The sequence below is a fragment of the Pterocles gutturalis genome, unplaced genomic scaffold (genome assembly GCF_000699245.1).
Source record: "Pterocles gutturalis isolate BGI_N339 unplaced genomic scaffold, ASM69924v1 scaffold11184, whole genome shotgun sequence".
In the NCBI taxonomy this organism is placed as follows: Eukaryota; Metazoa; Chordata; class Aves; order Pterocliformes; family Pteroclidae; genus Pterocles; species Pterocles gutturalis.
The window spans coordinates 1-23,336 of record NW_010135828.1 but is presented as its reverse complement, the minus strand read 5'-3'; the positions used below and the strand labels follow the sequence as shown (position 1 = coordinate 23,336).

The 23,336-nt window shown below is 43.3% G+C and overlaps 1 protein-coding gene across 1 annotated transcript; it reads right to left on the bottom strand.

The window, feature by feature from the left end:
• Positions 1-966: 966 nt before the first annotated feature.
• Positions 967-13,637, bottom strand: LOC104460938 (probable polyketide synthase 17). The gene is made up of 6 exons (XM_010082057.1): positions 13,577-13,637; positions 11,620-11,773; positions 9,739-9,899; positions 7,105-7,308; positions 6,821-7,002; positions 967-6,531 (listed from the first exon to the last, which is right to left on the bottom strand). The coding sequence occupies exons 1-6, from the start codon at positions 13,635-13,637 to the stop codon at positions 967-969; spliced, it is 6,327 nt and encodes a 2,108-aa protein (XP_010080359.1).
• Between the last annotated feature and the right edge of the window lie 9,699 nt (positions 13,638-23,336).

The following is a 23,336-nucleotide window of genomic DNA, read 5'->3' as shown; positions in this document are numbered from 1 at the left end:
CGGAGCCTTCTCTTCTCCAGACTGAACAACCCCAACTCTCTCAGCCTGTCCTCACATGAGAGGCACTCCAGCCCTCTGACCATCTTCATGGCCCTCCTCTGGACTTGCTCCAACAGGTCCATGTCTTTCCTGTGCTGAGCACTCCAGAGCTGGATGCAGAACTCCAGGTAAATTTGTCTCTCTGTGGGCTCTGCTTTCAACAGTGTGGAGTAGGTCTCACTGGAGTAAAATACGGGCAGGTGTTAGGATTAGGAAAATTTAAACCCAGAGAGCAGATGAGCAACAAAAAATTAAAGTAAGACAAAGATACACTTTAGGGTTTGCTTTTTAAACATTTTATGATTCTTGTTTATTTGGGCTTTCATAGAAGATAGTTAATAATGAAAAAGAGTTGCTTTTTAACTGGTAAATTTTTAATATTTTTGCAGACATAAAGAAAAATTTAAGATTAATTTTTTGAGAAGAAACCCTTGAAATTCACAACTAGAAGTCTTTCAAAAAGACGCACATATTTATACACATTGGATAATATTCCAAAAAAGAATAACATATTAACAGTTTAATAATGACAAAAATGGTAATATGCTGCTTTAGATGTACATTCATCATTTAGAAGAGCAAACATACCATTTCCATCAAGACTTTAATACGGTTTGAAAAATGCAATGCACATTGAACATATAAATTTACCAAATTAAAATGTAGATGTTTTAACCTACCTATTTCCAGTTTAAAAAATTGAAAAATGAAGGTAAAAAATACTGAAAATAACAAGTCAAAAAATTGACTGAAATTAATACAGCTAGTGCAATGGCAGAAGAACGTGGTGTGAGTTTTTCTGGGTCGATGCAGAAGAGTGCATTCAGCATCACCAGGTGTTCTACCCTGTCCGCAATGACATATTCTGAGATACTACAAAGGGTCCAGGTATCTTCAAAGTTACACAATTCCTGAATGAGAAGACACCTATAGCCAGCTCCCATTTTCTGCACTGTCAACCGCAGCATATTTTTTCTCTACTATTCCATTTGCATTGCTTGTTTCTTCTAAAACTACTACTAAACTTGACAGAGTTGTGTGAGGATCGAGCAGTTTCAGAAGAGGTATGTCCACCTTTCTCTCTTGATAGATATGGTTCTGAATTGTCATAGCTAGCATAGAGTCTATGCCCAATGATGAAAGTGGTGTATTCATGGTTAGCTCATCTGGGCTCAGTCCAGTGAGGTCACCCACCAGGGAGGTGATATAGTCTTCAGATTTGATTAAGGCAGTATCCTGGGCTTGTATTTGAGTTTCCTGAGAAGTTTCAAGTTTGGTCCCAAATTCTTCTAACATAAGAGATTTGAAGCGACTTTTCAAAGACATAATCTGAGAAAAAATATAATGCAATAAAATTTGAAAATTTAATTTGGCGACGGCTTGTTGTGGGTTATTCATAATTAAGCTCTTCCTGAGATACTCATGAATTTCATGCACTTGCAGAATGTCTATGCCCTTGGATACGAGGAAGTTCTGAATATGGTTTTGATTGAGCAGTAAGCCAAGGTTCAAAGCACCCCAGTTAATGGATTGGCCTGAAAGCCCACAGTTCCTCCTGTAGAGGCAGAAGACATCCAAGAAAGAGTTTGCAGCTGCATAGTTTGCCTGGATGGAGTTTCCCAGAAAGGAAGCAACAGAGGAGTAGCACACAAAGTAGTCAAGCTCCTGGCCTCTGGTAGCCCAGTGAAGATTTAGGGTCCCTGCTACTTTTGGGCTCAGCACTTTCTGGAAGTCAGCCAAGTTCAGAACTTCAAGATGGCCATCGTGTAAAACAACAGCACTTTGAAATACACCTTTGATTGGACTCCCTGCAAAGATTTTTGCAATGGACTGGAAAGCTTTCTCAACATTACTGGTTGAGGTAACATCACACTGCACAAACACTAATTTGCTCCCTTCATACTGCTGCTGCAAAGCCTTCATCTCTTCTTGTTTCTCATTGCCTGGAATTTTCCTGGAGAGTATTGCAATACACCCTCCCCCATTCTCAGCTATGAATTTCACCGTTTCAAAGCCAAGTCCAGTGAGCCCCCCGACTACTACATAAACAGCATTCTGCTTAAACAACTTCCTCTGGGATTCATACAACGGTATATCTGAAAGCATGGTGATGTCCTTCTGTCTTCTCAGCACAGCAAGTGGGACAGATTTACAGGTAAAATAGGACACCAGAGAGTTCATTTTTTCAAAGTTCTCAGTCTGCTGAAAAACAGAACCTGACAGATCTCTAAACTGTTTCATATTCATGGAATTGATCCACACATGCACAGTCTTTTGCAATGCCTTTAGAGATGCTTTCTGGAAAATGCTGGTAAGTGTAAGGATATGAAAGCTGATATTTTCATTATCAGTTCCACTGACATTCTGGATACATTCAGACTGTCGATTGCCACACACCATCACCACATCTTTAAGAAAGTACATGTGGGCCAGATCCTCCTGAGACAGTCTGGCTACTGGAGGAAGAACAACAAGGGCATTGCATAAGTTGATAGACTGTAACTTATCAGGAGTGGGCCTGGCAAGTACTGTTCTCCAACCCATCGCTTCTGCTGCCGCAGAAAGAACATGGCACAAAACTGATGATGGCTCTGTAGAAATTATACCCAGTGTTCTGCCATGTTTCCCCTTGGGTAACCTCTGATTGAAGATTTCCCATGCAATGATAAAGTATGACACACAAGGGACATTCTGAAAGCATGGGAATTTCTTTACATTCAAACATGCTGTTCCTGGAATCTGAACTCGGGATGATGCAGCAGCTGGATAACATGAAACCACTTGATCTCCCACTTTAACTTTCTTCACATCAATGCCTGTTGCTGTTACTGTGCCACTGAAATCAAGAGCTAAAAGTCTGTGTTTGTCTACTGCTTGTGAATTCCAGTACAGTGTATTACCAAAGTTACGACTAGAAACACTGATGGGAAAATAATCTTCTGAGTGCAGACAGATTTTATCCACTTGAATTTCAACGCTCTCTTTTTCAAGCTGAGTAGCAGTGCTGGTGGATAACTCAGCAGACAAATCTTTTGCTGTGTACGGATCAGAAGTGTACAAAGTGAATGCTTCTGACGTCTGGAGAGATCTTACGGGTTGGCTGTAATCTGCATCTACAAAAGGTGTGCGTCTGACTTCAGCCACATAAATTCTTCCTTGGCTGATGCAAACTTCAGGATAGTCCATGCCTTTGTATTTGACAAGAACATCTGCTAGCACTGAGATGTCCAGGGAGCTGGAAGAGCTGAGGTCAATCATCTGAAATGTGATTTCTGGAACTTCAACAACACAAGTTCTGGTCATGCCATACAACGCAAACCCACAGTTAAGGTGGTCTACATTTCTTTCTGTTGTTCTGTAAGTGATAACTCTGACAGAACAGCGCGACGTTTTCTTTCGTAATGCTACAATAACTTGGCGATAGGCTTCACAACACTTTGCCAATTGTTCTACCACTTCACTTGGGAAATCTTCATTTAACTTTTGAATTCCCCACAGGAACAGAATTTCATCATACTCATCAACCTCTGCTCTCATTTTATTCTGTGTGTGGCCTTCCAAGGGGGCTTCCCAGTCTTCAAACATAACATACCTCGAATCAGGATGCAAATATTTTTTTAGCTGCTCAGCTATCCCAAATTTGTCAGCAAACACTACGACTCTGGGCATAGTCCCCAGAAGTCCAGTCATCTGTGAAGGAGAGACTTCTTTCCACTTGTTTTCAAACATGAACTCATTGTCTCTGGAAGATGCTTGCTTCATGAAAGTGATGGCGACGCGCTTGAGTTCAGCCAAAACAGAGCCACGTTTGTCCATAAAGCATCCACAGACCTCTAGGCAGTTCCCAATGGATTTGCTTGTTCTCATATATATCATCATTTCTTCCTCCAGTGGACGGAGCACCACCAGGCTGCCTATCCCTGAAGGAAAGCCCACTCTGGACTGGAGCGTCCTTGAGGTCATGATAGTGGTCATCTGCAGAAAACAGTCAAGCAGCACTGGATGGATACAGTAGTTGTGCATCTCCCTGACAGTCTCCTTGTTCACCTTTATGCTTGTTATAGCTTCCTTTAGTTCCTGGCAGTAATGCACATCACTGAGCTGCCGGAATATGGAGCCATACTGAAAGCCAAGCTGAGACAGTCCTTCATAAACCTCCTCTCTGCTAACCACTGACCTGCATCTTTGATAGATGTCTTGGAAGGCGATGGTGCTTTCTTCCACCACAGCATCAGGCCCCTTTGTAACTTGGCCTGCAGCATAAACTGCATTGGAGGAAGAGAATATCTCAAAGGCTGTCACTGCTTTTTGTGGACTCAGCTTGATACGCAAGACTTGGGAACTCTGTGTGAGGACACACGGCGCAGAAAAAATTATACTCATCTGGCAAGCACTCAGAGACACTTTAGGTCTTGAGCTGCTCATCACAGAGGCCAGAGCAAGCTCCGCGTAAAGAGCACCAGGGACTAAAGCCACACCATTGTTCTCGTGCTCATACAAGTACGATGTCATGTCCTGAGACAGCAGGCAGCCAAACTCCATGTTGTCACTGTTTATGCTATAAATCAAAGGATGACTGGAGCTGACTCCTCTTTGATTTGCTTGTTGATGGATATCCAGACGGGCCATGAGTTTTTTGCGATCAAATTGATACTGCGGAATGGCCACTGGAACACTTTGATACCCATTGTAAAAGTGCTGCCAGTCGGGATTATATCCCAGTTCAAACAGATTTCCTACCAGAGTGAAGAGTGTCTGATACTCTGCATCAGTTTGCAAAGAAGAGAACACCTTTGTGCCTTTTCCTAGGGTTTCCTTTATGTTTCTCTGCAATGCTCGATGAGGACTTATTTCCACAAACATCACATTTTCTCTGTCTCTAGCCACAGTTTTGATGGCTTGAGTGAAAGCAACAGGCTCACGAGTATGTCGGGCCCAGAATTTGCCCTGAGCAAAGTCGCTTTCAGAAGCAGCCACCCCAGTCAGTGTTGAAATCACTTCCATTTCTCCCTTCTGTTTTCCTAAAGGCTGTATGTTCTCTTCCAGCTCCCCAAGTATCATATCCATGCTGGGGCTGTGGTATGCAGCTGGGACATCTAAAACATGAAGAAAGATGTTTCTCTGGCTGAAAGCTTGAGCTAAATCTCTCTGGACAGCATCCACAGAGTCTGAATTCCCAGACAAGGTGCAGGAAACTGGGCTGTTGAAAGCTGCAATGCACACCTTTCCCGAGTAGCGATGCAGACATTCCGCAATCTCTTGAACAGGGATGTTTCCAACCACCAACATTCTGCCGCTGGCAGTCTTTGCCTGCAGCCGGCTCCGGTGATAAATCACTTTGACTGCATCTGCCAGGGAAAGGTACCCAGCAAAATGTGCAGCAGCAACTTCCCCTACCGAGTGGCCAACAGCAGCGACTGGCTGAATGCCCCAGTATTTCAGAAGGGAAGCTAAGGCAACCTGCAGAGTAAAAAGCAAGGGCTGAGAAACCTCTGGATTCAACAAATCCTTTGGGCTATGACTTCTTGCTGGCAGGAGGCTGATGGGAGCATGTTTCTGAAAAAGCGCTTCTATTTCCTTACACTTGTCTCTGAACACCGGCTCTGAGTTCAGCAGTGCCTCGCTGAACTCCTTCAGCGTTACACCATTGCCGCAGAACACAAACACCAGCTGTGGTTCCGCCTTTGACACGGCAAGTTCAGTACTCGCTGCCGACTTAACCTCTTGCTGCAAGTGTTGGAGAGAATTTGTGATGAATGCTTTTCGGTACCTGTAGTTGGCATGGCTTCTTCTGCAGGCAGACGTATAGGCCAGGCTTGGGAGAGTTATGGAGTTTCTTGTGCTCAGCTGGTCAGCTGTATCAGCCATTGTCATCTGAAGGGACCTACTTGATGCTGCTGACAGCAGAACTAATTCAAGGGGCCTCTTAAAGGCAGGAAGAGGCTCTAGCTGCTTAACCTGCCTGACTACAATGTGAGCATTTGTTCCTCCAAATCCAAAACAGTTGATGCCAGCTACTCTTCCATACTCACTGGACTCTTCCCAGGACTCTACAGTTGTGGGAATTGCAAGGTTCAGTTTCTCTGCATCGATGCTGCTCATCTCCTTTGAGTAATGCAAAGATGGAACAATCTTTCCATGATGCATCATCAGAAGCACTTTGATTAACCCTGCTGCTCCAGCAGCTGATTCAGTGTGGCCAATATTTCCTTTCACTGAACCGATTTTCAGAATGGAAACTTGTGAAGACCTGTTTTTACAAATGACACTACCTATGCTCTCAGCTTCAATAGGATCTCCAGCAGCAGTTCCTGTACCATGTGCTTCAATGTACTGCACAACTGAGGGATCAACACAAGTTTCATAAATGCTGCGCAGTAACTTCTCTTGCTCTATTCGAGATGGTCTTGTGATTGGAGTCATGGACCTACCATTCTGATTTACTGCACTGATGTTTATAACACCCCAGATTTTGCTGTAGTCTTCCTTTGCCTGTTTCATAAAAAGGTAAAATTATCTTTAATAATCTCACGCTTTCTCTGTATAGGAGAAAACAAAACAACAAAACCAAGAAGAGGCAGAGTATAATACTAACTTTTAAATGCGTGATCCCTTTCCCATGCTGGGGGAAGTGCATAGATGCTTAATGATTAGTAAATGCTTTATTAATCTTAAGCTTGAATTGGAAAAGGTTTTCTGGAAAAGTAATTATTAGAGCTGATGATACAAAATTCAGGTAAGCAACCAGTCTTATTTTAGGCTGCTTCACAAGCAATCTTACCTTTTTCAGTGGTTTGAGGAAAACAACACCACAGCCCTCTCCCCTTCCATAGCCGTCTGCTTTTTTGGAGAAGGGTTTGCTTATTCCCTCTGGAGAGATCATTTTTGCTTTACTGAGGGATACAAAGGTGCGGGGATCTATTATGCAGTTCACTCCACCACAGATCGCTGCCTCACAATCTCCTGGAGTAAAATAGAAACATACTCATGTTGAGATGTCCAGGATGATAGACAGAAACAGTAGCATTCTCATTTCTTTGTCCAGCATCTCTTCAGTCCCATTACCTGATTTAATTGCTCGCACGGCATAGTGCAGAGCAAAAAGAAAAGATGAACATGCAGTGTCAATAACCAGTGATGGTCCAGTCAGATTAAATGTGAATGAGACCCTGTTAGCAGCAATGCTCATTGCTGTTCCAGTACCATCATAATGATTTATTTCACTCACTGCTCTGCTTGTCACGATTTCATAGTCTCGATTCATAAGACCTGTAAAAATATTAAATACGTTAGGTTTACCCAAGCAAACAAAAGGGATGTTCAGCTCAAAACATGATAGTGTGTTTTGGTTTTCTGTTTTAACAGTAAACTACAGGGCATCAGTGCTCCTATGGTGAAGCTTTGCTTCAATGCAAGTCGATAGACAAAACTCCCAGCAATTTCCCCTGGACCCAACTTACAGAAACATACCTAACGCTTGACATTTCTACCTGCATAGTAAATGACAGGCCTTTCCTGATGACTTAGTTCATTGTATGATGCAGTTAAACTCTGTGTAGCCTGCTTAGACCCCTGTATCTCAGTTTGAGAGTGGTTGGTTTGGTTTCGCTATGGGAATATATATTAAGAAGTTGCAACAAGGATAGCTGGAATATCAATGTACGGGGCATTAGCTTCATTTACTCAAATGTTCTAAGTTTAAGGTCACAGCATAAGCTACATACAATGCTTTTTATTTATCTTTGGCTTGCTCACTGTGGTCCAGTGTGTCAGACAAAAATAGAAAAGAAGAACAGGGCCTATGAGAGTTGTATTCCTCTTCTGAGAACACATGTGCTTGAAATACAGTGGATCCTGAAGTCCACAGGCATGTGTGGAAAATGTAGTACTACTCAAAGAGCAAGGAGTAGTCTCCTCTGTGGAAGATGAGCATGTTTCAGACTAAAAATAATCTAAAGAGTTTGCCCCTATATTACATCAGCCTAACTATCCCAGAAAACTCATCTTAAAAGAGACACAGATTACACCAGCAAAAATGTGCTGGTTTTTTAATTCATTGATAGAATAGAATAGAATAGAGTATTTCAGTTGGAAGGGACCTACAATGATCATGTAGTCCAATTGCCTGACCAATTCAGGGATGACCAAAAGTCAAAGCATGTTATTAAGGGCACTGTCCAAATGCCTCTTACACACTGACAGGTGTGCAGCATCGACCTCATCTCCAGGGAGACTGTTCCAGGTTCAAGCACCTTCTCAGTAAAGAAATCATTCCTAACATCCAGTCTGAACCTTTTCTGATGCAGCTGTGAACCATTCCCACATGTCCTGTCACAGGATACCAGGGAGAAGAGCTCAGCACCTCCCTCTCCACTTCACCTCCTCAGGAAACTGTAGAGAGCAGAGTTCACCCCTCAGTCCCCTTTTCTCCGAACTAGACAAACCCAGAGTCCTTAGCCACCCACAGGACGTGCCTTCTGGCCCTTTCACCAGCTTTGTTGCTCTCCCCTAGACGCCTCCTTTTTAAATTGCGGGCCCCAGAACTGCACAGAATACTCAAGGTGAGGCTGCACCAATGCTAAATACAGCAGGATAACCACCTCTTTTGACTGGCTGGTTATACTGTATTTAATGCACCAGCTCCCTTTCTGCAGGGCTGCTCTCCAGCCACTCCTCTCCCAGGTTATACTTTTGTCCAGTGTTACTTTGTCCCAGGTGCAAGGTCTGGCATTTGTTCTTGTTAAATTTCATGCCATTGAGGATTGCACAATGCTCCAATATATCTAGATCCCTCTGCAAAGCCTCTTGTCCCTTGAGAGAGTCAACAGCACCTCCCAGTTAAGTATCATCAGCAAACTCACTAATGGTGCATTCAACTCCTGCATCCAGATCATTGATAAAAATATTTAACAGAACTGGTCCTAAACTTGAGCTCTGAGGAACACTGCTGGTGACTGGTTACCAGCCAGATGTAGCACCACTTTCAGCCCTGCCATTCAGACAGTTCTTCACCCAGCACACTGTGTACCTGGTTATCTCACACTTGGACTTGTCCAGAAGGATGCTGTGAGCAACAGTATCAAAAGTATTACTAAAATCCAGAAAAACTACATTCACCACCTTCCCTTCATCCACTAGGCAGATGACTCTATTGTAGGAAAGAGTCAGATTCAACAGAACTTTCCCGTTGTGAACTCATGTTGACTGTGCCTAATGATTGCATTGTCCTTTAAATGTCTTTCAACAGCACCCAGTATAACCTTCTCCATAACTTTTCTAGGTATTGAGGTAAGCAGTTGGACAAGTGCACCTTGATAGCATACTAACTACATAAGGACTTCTGCTAGTTTAAAAGGATCTTAACCAATGTTAAAATTGAAAACACTCTACTGGAAAGAAGTGTAGGCCTGGCTTGAGAGTATCATTCCTGGGAAGGGTTGGCTTGGGGAGACAGTTTAACTGTTTCCTGCTTCAACTTCAGTGCCTGAAGACACTGAGAGGAGCACCTAAGATAGAGATGTGAATTATATAATGAACTTCTAGAGTTGCCTAGTAATCTGCAGCAAAAATAACCAGTAGTGTCATAGCACAGTAGCCTTAGATCTCCAGTGCTACATATGTATGTGAAGTCCATGAACAAGCACTCCAGTCTTTGTGAGGTTCAAAGAGATGTTCTTCACCATGAAATTCTCATCTTACCAATAAAAACACCTATTTTGGTGCCACTGACAGCTTCTACAGGGACTCCTGCATCCTCCAGGGCTTTGTATGTGCATTCTACCAGTAACTTCTGTTGCGGATCCATGCGTTCAGCTTCCATATTATTAATCCCAAACATGTGGTTGTCAAATGAATTAAATCTAAAATACACAGACCAGAAAATAGTACAATATATATATACAATATGTGTTTACTTCTGGACTCAAAGTACACATTTTTTGCAATTTCATGAAAAGCAAAGCAGTAAGTGGTCACAGTTCCTCTTTATGAAATTCAGAAGGAAATGTTTGTAGACCAAAGATGTTTTATGTTCTACCACAAAAAATATGTGTTTTTATCAATGATTCTGCATTTCAGAGTTACAAGCCCACTCCTAGAAATTTTTATTCACATGGTTATCCCACTGACTCCTCATATTATGAAAATTTGCAGAATGAGACTCCCTCTGCTGTAATGTGGTCTTCTCAACAAGTTTTAAATAAATATTGTCTTCTAAATCATTTGAAGGAAATATGGGCCAATGGCTTTACACTTTAAAAGCAATAAGGATCCTCTCAGATGCTTCCAAGAGATGTCTATACTTCTCTAATAATAAATTCAAAATATTACATGTGTGTATGTGTGTGTGTTTATCTTTAAAAGATCTTCAAAGCAGGCCCCCATTTACAAAAGACCAAGCCCAGTCTCAATATTGTATCCCAAGATCAGATTTGTATGGCCTTCTATCAATTTGTTGATTTCAGTGCCTAATTCAATATCTAACATGGGACTAATCACTGAAGTAATTCTGCATCCTACGATTCAAAGTATTAATCTCAGGAGGCAATGAGATCGCTTCTGTGCATGAGAACTTCTCGTTCTCATGAATAAAGGTCTACAGCCTGAGGATTTAAGGTGAATGTGGATTTAAAATACAAGACATGTTGATCTTACTGTAATTTGCTATTCTTCGCATTGGTCATAGTCGTACCTATACCTCTGGGATAATGAGACATGAGACATGAGGACACAAGTGAAGGGATACATACTGCGGTTTGCTCCTCCAGGATTTCTCTTTACATTAGTATCTTTACCTGATACTTGTACATACTGAATCCCTCAGTATTATGGAGGAGTGACTCAGAACAAAGAAAAAGTTTATTTTTTTAAGACATGACAGTATCATCCCAGAGAAAAGCAAAATTATTATGACATTATGAATAGTTCAGGTTTACGAGCAAGCATAACACTCAAATTAAGCATAACATCCCCTTCTTGACTATCCAGCAAAACCAGAATTCCTTACTTTGTCTCTAAATTGTCACACCTGCATGTGAATTAGAGCTGCTTGTCCCCACAAGCACAGGATTAGGTCCTGAGGTCCAGGCTGAAACTGGAGGAGACTTACCAGGCAGTCCTTACAGCTCTGGGTCCATACTCTGCCACCTTCCTCCACAGTCTGTAGTACTATAGACAGCACGAATTATTTGGCAGGCTGGAGCCCACCTCAGATCCAGTATATACCCCCTCATGCATAATGCAGGTGTACTTCTCTGTGCTCAAAATGCAGACACCCCCATCACATGACAGGTGACATCTCAACACATGGTGGGTATGTGTACATATGTGTTCGATTGCATAATCAAAGGTCACATGTGTTCCCATATATGCTTAACACGGCCTGCAACGAAATTTGCTCATCAATGTCACACACCAGGAATTTCTGCACTTTGACACTTGCATGTTCATCATGTGAGATAAGAGAAAGACAGTGCCTGGGTCCCATTTATAAGCTCTCCCTGTGCCTTGCACCCTCTGAAAGGCTGGACAGGTTAGTCTAAGAACAAAAAAGTTGGTGGCACAGCATAGTAACAGACTCACTCATTGAGAAGAGCAGCTCGCGTTGTACATATTTTTCCTGGTTTATTATCATCTGGATCATACCACTCTTTGGCATTAAATCTCTCAGGGGGGATTTCTACCGTGCAGTTTTTGCCTTCCTCCAGGACCTTCCAGAAATTGTCAATCCCATCACCTGTTGTACAAAGGTTTTAAAGTAGATTAAATTATGTGCTCCCCCTCCCCATGCAGACTCAGAAATGCACACTCACAAGGAACTCCCACGTATAAATCTAGGTTGCTCAAGCAGAGCCACCAGAGAAAGAAATGATCATTCTTTGGTGAGAGGAAAATGGAAAGGCAGGACTGATCCCTTCATTGCTTGCCTAAAAGCAAAGGAACTCCACAAAATCCTTAACTTTCTGCTGTCCCCGTTTCCCTACCATCTCACTGCATCTACTACATACATGCATCACGTCCTTAATGACCACATGGGTATGATGAAGTCCTTCTGTATCTGTACATAACCACTCCTCAGGCAGCTCCACGGGCAGAAAAAGGTCATCTCTAGATATCAGCTCTTTGGAGACAGAATTAGCTTACAAATACCAGGAAAATGCCAGAGGCATTATCCTTTGTCCCTGACACTAGAAGGGCATCTAAATCAAACATAAAAGTACATGTATATTCAATGCTGACAGAGCCCAACACCTCACTACTGGATTGCGAGGGACCCTGTCCTTACGGGCTGAGATCCAGAGCTCCAGCTCCAGGCACTGAGGGTATGTCTGGGCCCCGTTCTTAGCCCTGAAACCAACTAACATGGCATCCACACAGTGGCCCACATTTCTCCTCCTCCCAGCTTCCACTTCCCCCAGCCTACATCGTGGCCACACCCACACTCACTCTGGAAACTGTCCCTTGCAGGTGCTAACCTGTGGCATGCCCAAGTACTGGCCGGGAGAGCTCTAACTGATGTGGGCCAGCGCTGGGCTGGGGACTGTGCTAGCAGCCAGTAACAGTAATCCCAGGACAGCGTCCCCACCTAAGCCCTCCCATGGTTAGTCCATCATCACAGACACAACCGCAGACACTAGCCAGACACAGGGTACTTTAACGGCACCCATCACTCAATGGTTCTGTTGAGGCATGTTCATAAAAGCAGTTCTGAGCATGCACAGGGCAGGATCAGGACACATGCTTACTTACTGCATGGCGAGGTAATTAAGAATGTTTCTGGAGTGAGTCCCTTTACCGGCATGTCTTTACCAACAAATTGCTTGCACCAAATTAGTATTTAATGCTTGGGTAAGAGACTGCTGCTATGCATTTACTAGCACTTTACTAGATTCTGAACCATTCATGTTTGCTCAGTTAGCTGTGGGCCTCATAGTTACCACTGCACCACATATACCTATTGAATCGTGGACAAAATGAAGCCAGGAACTGAAATGTGGTGATGGCAAGAAAGAAAACAAGGAGAGGGACAGACTAGCATGGTCACCTTTAGGGCTGAACATCAACTTGTAAGGACAGAACTGTATTCTACTCCCTGGATTAGTATACTGTAACAAAGCGGGAAGCATCCTTTAGTAAAACCAAACATATCTATATTACAGGCAGAGCTGGGGATATTGACAGGCACCCCATCTGTCCTGCCCCTATGGATGCATGGTCCCGGTACACAATCATCTGGCCAGTGCACAGGCAGAAAGCTCACATCATCCCAGACCCATCCAGTTCATTTGTATGAGTTTCATGTGTGCTGCTCAATGCCCTGCCCAGGCCAGCACTGCAGGCCTGTCTGTCAGCAGACAAATTTGAACCAATTCATTTCCACCACAGCATGACCTTTTGAAAAGATCCTACAAGTAGCAAAGCAGTGAATTCTACAAAAGTAAGGGAGGAACATGTTGTTGTCCTCCATTTCAACATTCATAAGTGACTGTGCTCTTCAATGCTCACTCAGCAGCCTGCTTTGCTTTTACCCAAAGCTTACCTCCAGGAAAGTTGCATCCTATTCCCACAATAGCAATTTCATCTGCAGTCTCGATCTCCATTTCCTGGGCTGCACAATACAGGTATAAGTGTCAGCCAGCTCAAACAATTATGCATTTATCATTAAATAAATATTAGGTTAAAAGGTGAACTTCCCACAAACACACATACTTTTTCAAAGCTTGATTAATCTTCAATGACTTATTATTGGTTGTGATGAGAAATGACACTTCCCACAGGTGACCACAGCTGCATGGTATTTTTCTTCTTGTTTCTACTTCTAGAGGGAAATCCCTGACTGATTCCCCAGACTCCCTTGTTCACAGACACTTCCTTGTTACTGTTAACTAGCCTCTCCCTAGATCAGTCGTGCTTCAGTTCTTGCATACAAAAGTGAATTGTGCTTTGACCAAGGGACGCTTTCAGCTCTATCACCTCTATCCTATTCATAAAGCAGATCTCCCAAACAGACTCTGCAAATTACCCATTAAAATCAGACCATGTAAACAGGCAACAGACAACCAAGTAGCTCAAGGAACAAAAGGTGCATATTCCTCACCCTGGAAAAGCGATGGGAAAGAAAAACCTTATTCAGAGCTCTGTTTTGCTGGATCCCAAGGCTTTTGTCTAAATCAGCTTCCTCTGTAGTCAGAGGGTAACCCCCACTGACCACAGTCAAAGCCACCAACAGCTACAAGGTCTCTGTCTTCACAACAATGCAGAGTCTCCAGGTAGCCCCAGTACAGCCGTACAAATAACTGGCCTTTCAGCTTATTTGCAGCTTCATGGGGAAAGCAACTCAAAATAAAATGTGAATTTTTTCAACAAATTAGATGGCAAAGGAAAAACAAACTGATCCAATTGAATACCTCAGTATAGAATTTAAAGCTGATTTTTTTCCTTAATTCTGGGAAGGGAACTTGTGAGATAAAAATCAGTTCAGTTCAATTAATTAGAATTCACTAGGATGCTCACCTCAGAACCCTTCAGTCCTCCTGGACTTGCTTCAACCCACAAAGAGGAGGAGATTCACGTTGAAAGGGGCTTCAGGGAATTCTTGGCAGTGGCGATAGATTCTCACCTCAGTGATACTACAGTAGGTGCCAGTTACTGACTGACGGCAATGAAGTACAGATGAGGCTGTTTTACAGCCCCACATATCATTCACAGTTACCGTTTCTTGGAGGTTTGCTTTGCAACATGGAATCAAAATTCACACTTCGAAAAACTTACTTCCCAGTTCCATTAGCTAAGACAGAGGAAGTTAAAAGGCTACCTAGCAAACATAAGGAGACCAGAATCTGGCTTTCTAGCAGTAAATTCTATTTTACCAATAATACAAATTCTAAAATGCTATAAATATTGTTTTCTTCTAGTTCTTTAAAAGTTGTCTATGGTTTATATGGTTTTTCTATTTCATATTTTAATTTCATTGCTAACTTAAAGCTGCAAAGCCCAACACAGGTACTCTTATCACAAAGGTACTTTTCAGCATTGTTCCTAAGTTACCACTTAAATAGCATGTAATAGAAAGACAAGGACATTTTGAATATAACATAAAATATAACTTTGGCATCTATAGACTTATCCAGTGAGCTGTGTTACTCTTACCTTATATCATCCCAGTAGGGTGTACTAACAGGCTGAGTCTTTGGAAGTTGTTTATATAAGTCTCTGAGGTTTCTTATTCAAATATGCATGCTAAAATGTGGTGAAAATGCTACCGCCTTTCAAAGGAAAAAAAAAAGCAAATGACTCATGTGATTAGTCACTGGCCCTGACTAAAGTTCAAAATTACTTACCTGAAGTAGTAAATTCTTGATGAAATCAGGTTTTACACCAGGACAAGAGTAAAATCTCTGTCTTATCTATCTTCTAGCATTTAAAGCCCCATCTATTTGTTAGAGGCACCATTGTGCAAACTAAGCACAAGGTCTCTATAAACTTAAGACATGAGTTTCATGTTTGATTCCACAGCTGCATTCTTTTCCCAAGCACGAGCACTTAAAGATGCAAACATAAAAAGCCTTGTCAAAAGACAAACAGTCCCCAAATGTTTCTGAGTCCACCAGGACATTAAAAGCAATATTGAGCTTTCCTTCTAAAAACTGCCACCTTCTTAAAAGCAAAACAAACAGTAGAATATCCAGAAGTAACCTCTGAAGGGATTAAGTCTAGTAGTCTCTGCTAGATGCCCTTTTAACTCTCCCTCATCTGATTTCATCCCAACCACTCAAACTCATCTTTCTCCTCTTCTGACATTGTAATGGAAACACAATGTTGGATGAACCAGGAGGATTCATTTACAGTTAACGTTCTCCCTGGTTGTGGGGCCCAAGTCTTTCCAAAAAAAGACGGCAAAAAACCACCGTGCTGAGAAGAAACAATTTATAGTGCCACTGAATAGCTTTGTAACCTGCTCTGAAAAGATGAAATTCTGCTCTCCATTTCACAGCTGTAAAACTCAGTCTCTCACGTTTCTAAATTCTGAGGTTATTGGGAGTTATTTAATGATTTCTTTAATTAAATTAACCCACTTCCCCAATTACATTACTAGGCTGATGCACAGGATAGCTAGTCTGAAGCTGACTTGAGAATCCCCATATTTCACATGTGTCTAAAAAGCAGTCTGTGCCATGAAGGCACGTTGGTGGTTCATGGTCAGCTTGGTGTCTACCAGGACCCCCAGGTCCTTTCTTGCAAAGCTGCTTTCCAGCTGGGCAGCTGGAAATATCTGTTAGATCCTTTGTAGTTATACTGGTCCACGCACCAGTCTATGTTGGGGGCTGCCCAGCTGGAAAGCAGCTTTGCAGGAAAGGACCTACAAAGTAGAGCTACAATAGTAGCTACACTAGATCTATTGTAGACATACTGGATTTCTACAGCTACAGCAGGATTTAAGTGAATGTTGGGCACTTAAAAGACATCGTAAGACATTAAAAATTAATAAAAACTTGCTCAATCAGCATTCATCTAATCCAGAGGTGAACTGACAAGATGCCTCTGTCTTCATCAGAAGAGATGCCTGAACTCCTAATGTTGCCATCCTGTTCACACCCAGAAGTGCTGGGGGCTGAAAGAGCGAGCAACACATTCTAGACAAGCCTATGAGATTCTAGGCAGACATGCTATATACATTGTGTTCTCCTAAGAATTTAGTCTGATTAGCAAGCCCAGAGCTGATACGATATCAGAGATCATCAGTGCCACACAGAGTTGTCATTTCCTCTTGTTTACTGGTAGGTTGGACTTCTTCCCACTCCTTAATCTCTGTATTTGTTGTTGTTCAGCCTTCTGAGGCTCCTGTCTCCTCATCCCACTGGGGGACTATAGCCACCTACCTTCAGCTTCCGGATTCACCATTAAAGGGTGTAAACATATCAGCTAGGTGAGTGTGCACCACCAAAGTCTTAAAGTGGACACCACCACCAAATGACAGTTTATCCCTCTTTCTGGCTGTAGTCCTCCTTATAAATCCACAGTTCTCTTCAGCAAGCAAGGTCAAAATGACACAGGTCCCAAAGGTTTTGATTTACCATTAACTTCTCCCAGCAGAAACAGAGGAGGTCTACCAACAGAATTCAGACAGTGCTGGGAATATGTGGAAATTTGTACTGCACTGGGAGGAAAAAAAAACAAAACAAAACAACACAACAACCAACCAATCAAAAAACATTAGAAAAGGAGGCCTGCAGTTCTAGAAAAGCAAATTATCCCCTTACTGACTGTGATGGGTTAGCCCTTGGCTGGGGGCTAAACCACACACCCACTCACAAAATTCCCCCCCACACCCAAGGATAGGGTAGAGAATTAAAGGGGTAATGGGAAAAAAGGACTCGTGGGTTGAGATAAGAACAATTAAATGACTAAACTAAAATAATATTGAATATAATACTATATACAAATATACAAATGAGTGATACACAGCGGTACTGCCCCCCTCACCTGATGACCAAGGCTCAGCCTGTTGCCAGCTAACGATCCCGGAGCAGGGAGAGTCCCAAAACCGCATTCACAGAACAGAGATAACAGTCCGAGCATCCCAGACCAAGAGCTGACCAGGGTGGGGGGGGCGGGGAAGGCCTTGGGAAAGTGACCACCTGGAGCAAGATGACTCGGAGCCAAAGAGATCCGGAACCAAAAAGGACGATCTTCCGGAGGGTCCTCACTTATATATTGGGCATGACGTGTATGTTATGGAACAGATTATTGGCCACTCTGGGTCTCAGTCCTGAATCTAAGATCAAATCCTGGGCTAGTAACTGGGGCTGTGCTCCCTCCCAGCTTCTCCGGTCTGCAGACCTTGGCAGCCATGTAAACATCACTTTTTATCAGCTTTCTTCTGAGCACAAATCCAAAACACAGCCTCTTGCTAGCTATTATGAAGAAAGTTAACTCTGTCTCAGCTTAACCCAGGACACTGACTCCACACCAGCCTAAGATGACTGACGATATCTCTGAGTCACTTGTTTCTTCCTTCAGGGCCTCCCTGGCCCAAAGTTCAAGGCATAGTTATGTTTTTCTGCCCCATACACAGAGAAGCTGCATGCAAATGGATAGAGGATGCTGATCAGGTACAGTCAGGGAGCAATTCCTCTAAAAGTTCACAGTTAACCAAGGCTAAAACCCAAAAAAGAAGTGCTCATCCACCTTTTTAAAAAGGCTAGTAGTAGTAACTTCTTATTTCCTCAGAAACGATATAGACACAGTTCATACTACCTTGTGGAGAGCAAGAGACTGTTGACCTTTCAAACTCCTGCCTGATGCTATGACAATGTGACAGATGTCTCTGTACCTCGCAGAAGGAACTCAACACTTTTCGGAAGTGAACCACAATGAAGTAAAAACTCTGTCCTAGATTTCCAGAGTGGGCAGCAGAGCAGCTCTGCCCCTCATAATCTGAAATTGGAGAGATCAATTCTTCCTGCCATGGATTTATCTTTATAAGTGGGTAAATGTGACAGTCTGTGTCGGATTGACCCCAGACGTCAGCTAGCACCCCACTCAGTCACTCACTCACTCTCCACCCAGTGGGATGGGGGAGAGAATCAGAAAAAGCAAGTTAAAGACAGTATAATAAGCGAAGGAAAAGCAAAGAAAAAAAAACAAGTGATGCAAAGACAATCACTCGCTACCTCCCACCAGCAGCCTGATGCCTAGCCAGCCCCCAAGCAACCGGTACTTTGGAGAAACTCCCCCCAGTTTTATTGCCAAGTGTGGTATGAAATATGTCTTTGGTCAATTCAGGTCAGCTGTCCCAGCTGTATCCCCTCCCAGCCTCTTGCCCGCCCCCAGACCACTGTGAGGGGTAGAGTGAGAAACAGAAAGACTTGATTCCATGCAAGCAATAGCCAACTCCTGTTGGCCACAAATCTAAAACACAGCACCATATGATCTGCTATGAAGAAAATTAACTCCATCCCAACCAGACTTGGAACATAACCACACACATTTACAATGCACCACCACAGCGCAGGGCTCTGCCACAGAGCATAAGGACTTTTGGTCAGTAGAAGGACAGGTAAGCAAAAGGCTGCATGCAGCCTTTAGGTTTATAGTAAAGGGGAAGATCTAAGTGCCTCCCTGTTTGTATGTGTAGCTCAGCAGCCACCCTGAAGTGGGCGGTCAAGGGGTCTCAGGCAAAAGATGCAGGAGTTCTGCAAGTTTGACTTTTGGCATTCCTCATAAACATAAATCCTCTGAAGGCTCAGACCTCAGCTGATACCAATGTTTTTCTATATAGGATGCTATATAAAAGAAGAGAGCCTATGGCTTCCCAAAGTGGCAAAAATTCACTGACAATTTTCTCTCACAGTCTGTGGTGGGGCTTCTTCTGAACCAAGGCATGTTATGTGACAGAGGCTGGACTGAGGACGAGGACTCTCTCTGCTTCATTCCTAAAACACAAAGAAAACACATTATGCTGCCTTGAAGACCTGGGTCTGCCCTATGTAAAAAAGTTTCTCTTTGAAGGTAAAATAAAGTTATACCTTACTTTGGTTTACAAATTCTGTGGGGCACACTCTTCTGAAACATTCATAACATTCGGTGTTGATACAGCTAGTATTAAAGTGCAAAATGGCATAAACAAACAATTGCCCATGACCTTATGCAACTTTATACGGAAGTCACACAAAATAAAAGACCTACTTGAAAAGTTAGTTGATTATTTTTCCTGTATTATGCTGAAATATTGAGCAAAGTTCAAACCACTTATGATTTCTTCTGAAAGCTGTAGAAAAGGCTCAGTGCCAAGTGAAATGGCATTCCTTGAATAGGTAATGTCATACAAAATTAGCAAGAATCATAATCTAATCTTTGTGACATGCATGTTTTCCTGAATGAAAGCTGAAGAAAGCTTTCATGAAGCTGAGAAAGAAGACAATCACAGATGTTCAAGGAGACTCTGGGAGAGGAAAAATAACGTACTGCTGTGCCAAAACTAATCACTCCTTTGGTCTGCCTGCCTGCTGAGGTTCTGTTCCACATCAATATACAGACCTCTCCAATAAGGAAGAATGGCTTCCGCCGCCTCCCCGGGAACGGCCGGGGGAGGTCGCTGTGGACAGGGGACACTCCACAGATCTGTGGACAGAGATCTCTCCAATAAGGAAGAACGGGTTGTCTTGTTGGGGTTTTGTGTATTGATTTTTTAAACTCAGCCCATTCACAATCATGCATGAGACCTCAAAGGGATTTGAAATGCAATCATAGATTCGTAGAATGGTTTGGGTTGGAAGGGACCTTTAAATGTCATCTAGTCAACCCCCCTTCAATGAGCAGGGACATATTCAACTAGATCAGGTTGCTGATCCCGCGCCTGACCCAACCTGACCTTGAATGTTTACAGGGATGGGACATCTACCACTTCTCTGGGTAACTTGTTCCAGTGTTTCACCATCCTCGCTGTAAAAAATTTCTTCCTAATATCTAGTCTGCATCTACCCTCCTTATGTTTAAAACCATTACCCCTTGCCCTATTGCTACAGGTCCTACTAAAAAGTCTGTCTCCATCTTTCTTTTAAGCCCCCTTTATGTACTGAAAGGCCACAATAAGGTCTCCCTGGAGTCTTCTCCAAGCTGAACAACCCCAACTCTTTCAGCCTTTCTTCGTGGGAGACGTGTTCCTTCCCCCTGATCATTTTGTGGCCCTCTTCTGGACACGCTCTAACAGGTCCATGTCTTTCCTGTACTGAGGACTCCAGAGTTGGATGCAGTATTCCAGGTGGGGTCTCACAGGAGTGGAGTAGAGGGGGAGAATCACCTCCCTCGGCCTGCTGGTCACGCTTCTAGTGATGCAGCCCAGGACACAGTTGTCTTTCTGGACTGCAAGCGCACATTGCTGGGTCATGTCACTTTTCATCCACCAGTACCCCCAAGTCCTTCTCCACAGGGCTGCTCTCAATCCCTTCATTCCCCAGCCTTTATTAATACTGAAGGTTGTCCTGACCATGTGTAGGACCTTGCATTTGGCCTTGTTGAACTTCATGAGGTTCACATGGGCCCACTTCTCGAGCTTGTCCAGGTTCCTTGGAATGGCATCCCATCCCTCAGGCACGTCAACTGCACCACTCAGCTTGGTGTCATCTACAAAGTTGCTGAGAGTGCACTTGATGCCGCTGTCTATGTCACTGATGAAAATATTAAATAGTACTGATCCCAATACAGAACCCGGATGGACACCACTCGTCACTGATTTTTCTCCTTTTCCTCAGTGTTCAGCACCCTTCCTTTAAGAGGTTTTCACAGAGGTGCCACAGACTCCCCTGAGGAAGGGCTCAGCCATGCCCTGCAGTGGCTCTCTTGGTGCCGGCTGGAACCGCCTCTCAGCGACTCAGGGCAGCCCCTGGCCCTCCTCACAGAGGCCACCCCTGCAGCCCCACTACCAGAACCTTCATACTTATGAGGGGGAAAATATCACAAAGAAGGTAGCCAAACACCGCAGCAGGTTGCCCAGAGGCTCTGGAGTCCCCATCCGTGGAGGCACTCCAAACTCAGCTGGACAAAGCCCTGAGCAGCCCGGCCTAACGCCCATGCCAGCCCTTCTCTGAGCAGGGCCCAGGTTTTGGTAGTTCAGCATCCTCCCCATTGCAGGGCAAGCCCTTGGTATCAGGGGTGTCATATAACGAGAGTGCTTTACCTTCTTGCTTCATTGTCAGCCTGTTTACTTCCTTATAGACATATTGGTGAGGAGTCTTCTTTCTGAGTATCTCAGTTTCCAAGCACACCTTGTTGTTTTGCAAGTCCAGCAGCCCTCCCTGGGAGCTGGAGCACTCTATGGGTTCCTGGAAGATTGTTTCTGTGAATGGATTTGGCCGTTTTCTAACAGTGCTCAGCATCTTGGTGTGTGCTGCTGGTGTTGCACTGTCTCCCTGTTTTATTGTCTGTCAAAATGATTATGAAGCCCAAGGGAAGTTTCTGATGAAGGTAAAAAAGTGACACAATAAACGAACCAGAAAGGGAGTAGATACATTTTTTGCACTGAGTACTTGGAACAGAGTCCAGGCCCTAATTCCTGCAGTTGGTATGGCAATGGACTGGCTCATGAACTGCCTCAGAAATAAATTGTCTTTAACAGGCAAAGGCAATACCTTGTCTGGCATAGTGTAGGCAAAATTTTCCCTTGTTTCTCAGCAGTGCAAAGTATAGCGGAGATGGTAGAACTGATATTTAAATGATGAACGTATTCTGGAAATGCTAAGAGAGACTGTGACTCGTGATATCTGCATTTAGGTGCATATTATTAAGAATTCACAGTTGCTTTCTGTACTTATGTAAAGGGAAGAACAGTGTGAAAAAAAATGAAGCAACCCTTACTGTAGCAGGTCTGCTTCTCTCTCAGTGAAGTACCGGCTGAAATTTTGGTGAAAGGCACTGTAGCCAAAATCCAGAAATAATGAGCGATGGTGCATGAAGAGGTTTACACAGCAACCATTACTTGTAGATTGACAAGCCTAGTGAATGTTTCTGGGGGAATATTCAGGGAAATGTCACATTTCAGAAACGTAAGGCTTTCTGTTTTAGATTAAAAAAATAATACTTGTTATATCCAGCCTAAATCCAAATCCTAAGATCTGGTTTTTCCTTTGATCTGAATATTGCTTCATCTGCCCCTTTTAGCATCACACGCTGGAAACTGGCTGGAAAACCCCTTGGTCACGTTTGGCTGCTTACAGGCTTAGGAAGTTTGGGAGCTGGAGTTTTCAACTTCCTCGTCCGACAGAGCCTTTGGCTTTCTTTTGGCACTTCAGGTTTGGTTTGCATCTGGCTGTTTGTCATCATCTTTGTGTTTCTGGGGAACAGAGCAGTTATTTTTATTGTGAACCATATTCATCTACACAGAAAGCTCTATTTCACTGGAACTCAGATCTGGATCATAAATCCGCAGCTAGATTATCACCACTTATTCTGCCATACAACCACATCAGTAGTTACCGTTCAGAAATGACATCACATCTTATCTGCAAATAGATTAGATTGTTTATATTATGTCTTTTCATTTCACTCCATGGGCAGGTCCATGTGTTTTTCCACAGCACAGCCGTGGCTTCCTGGAGTGGACACTCCTCTGTTTGAGGGGGCAGTGCACCAGGGATGAAAGAGGTCTTCTTGGTTCTCTTCAGAAGTTCTTAAGGGGAACAAATGCCTGCTGGTTGTGAAGCAGGGTGCCTCACCAGCTGGGCATATGTCGTTTCTTAATTTCAAAGCACTGTGCAGAAAGTCCCACGTGCGAGAAACTGCATTTGCTCTCCCTACCCTGC

What these genes read in the sequence shown, in the direction of transcription:
- LOC104460938 (XM_010082057.1), bottom strand. Translation starts at nt 13,637, where the DNA reads ATGGAGATCGAGACTGCAGATGAAATTGCTATTGTGGGAATAGGATGC. An exon ending in AGGATGCAACTTTCCTGGAG is followed by an intron (nt 11,774 to 13,576) that starts GTAAGCTTTGGG and finishes TTTGTACAACAG; the next exon opens with GTGATGGGATTGACAATTTC. An exon ending in CAAAATAGGTGTTTTTATTG is followed by an intron (nt 7,309 to 9,738) that starts GTAAGATGAGAA and finishes ATATTTTTACAG; the next exon opens with GTCTTATGAATCGAGACTAT.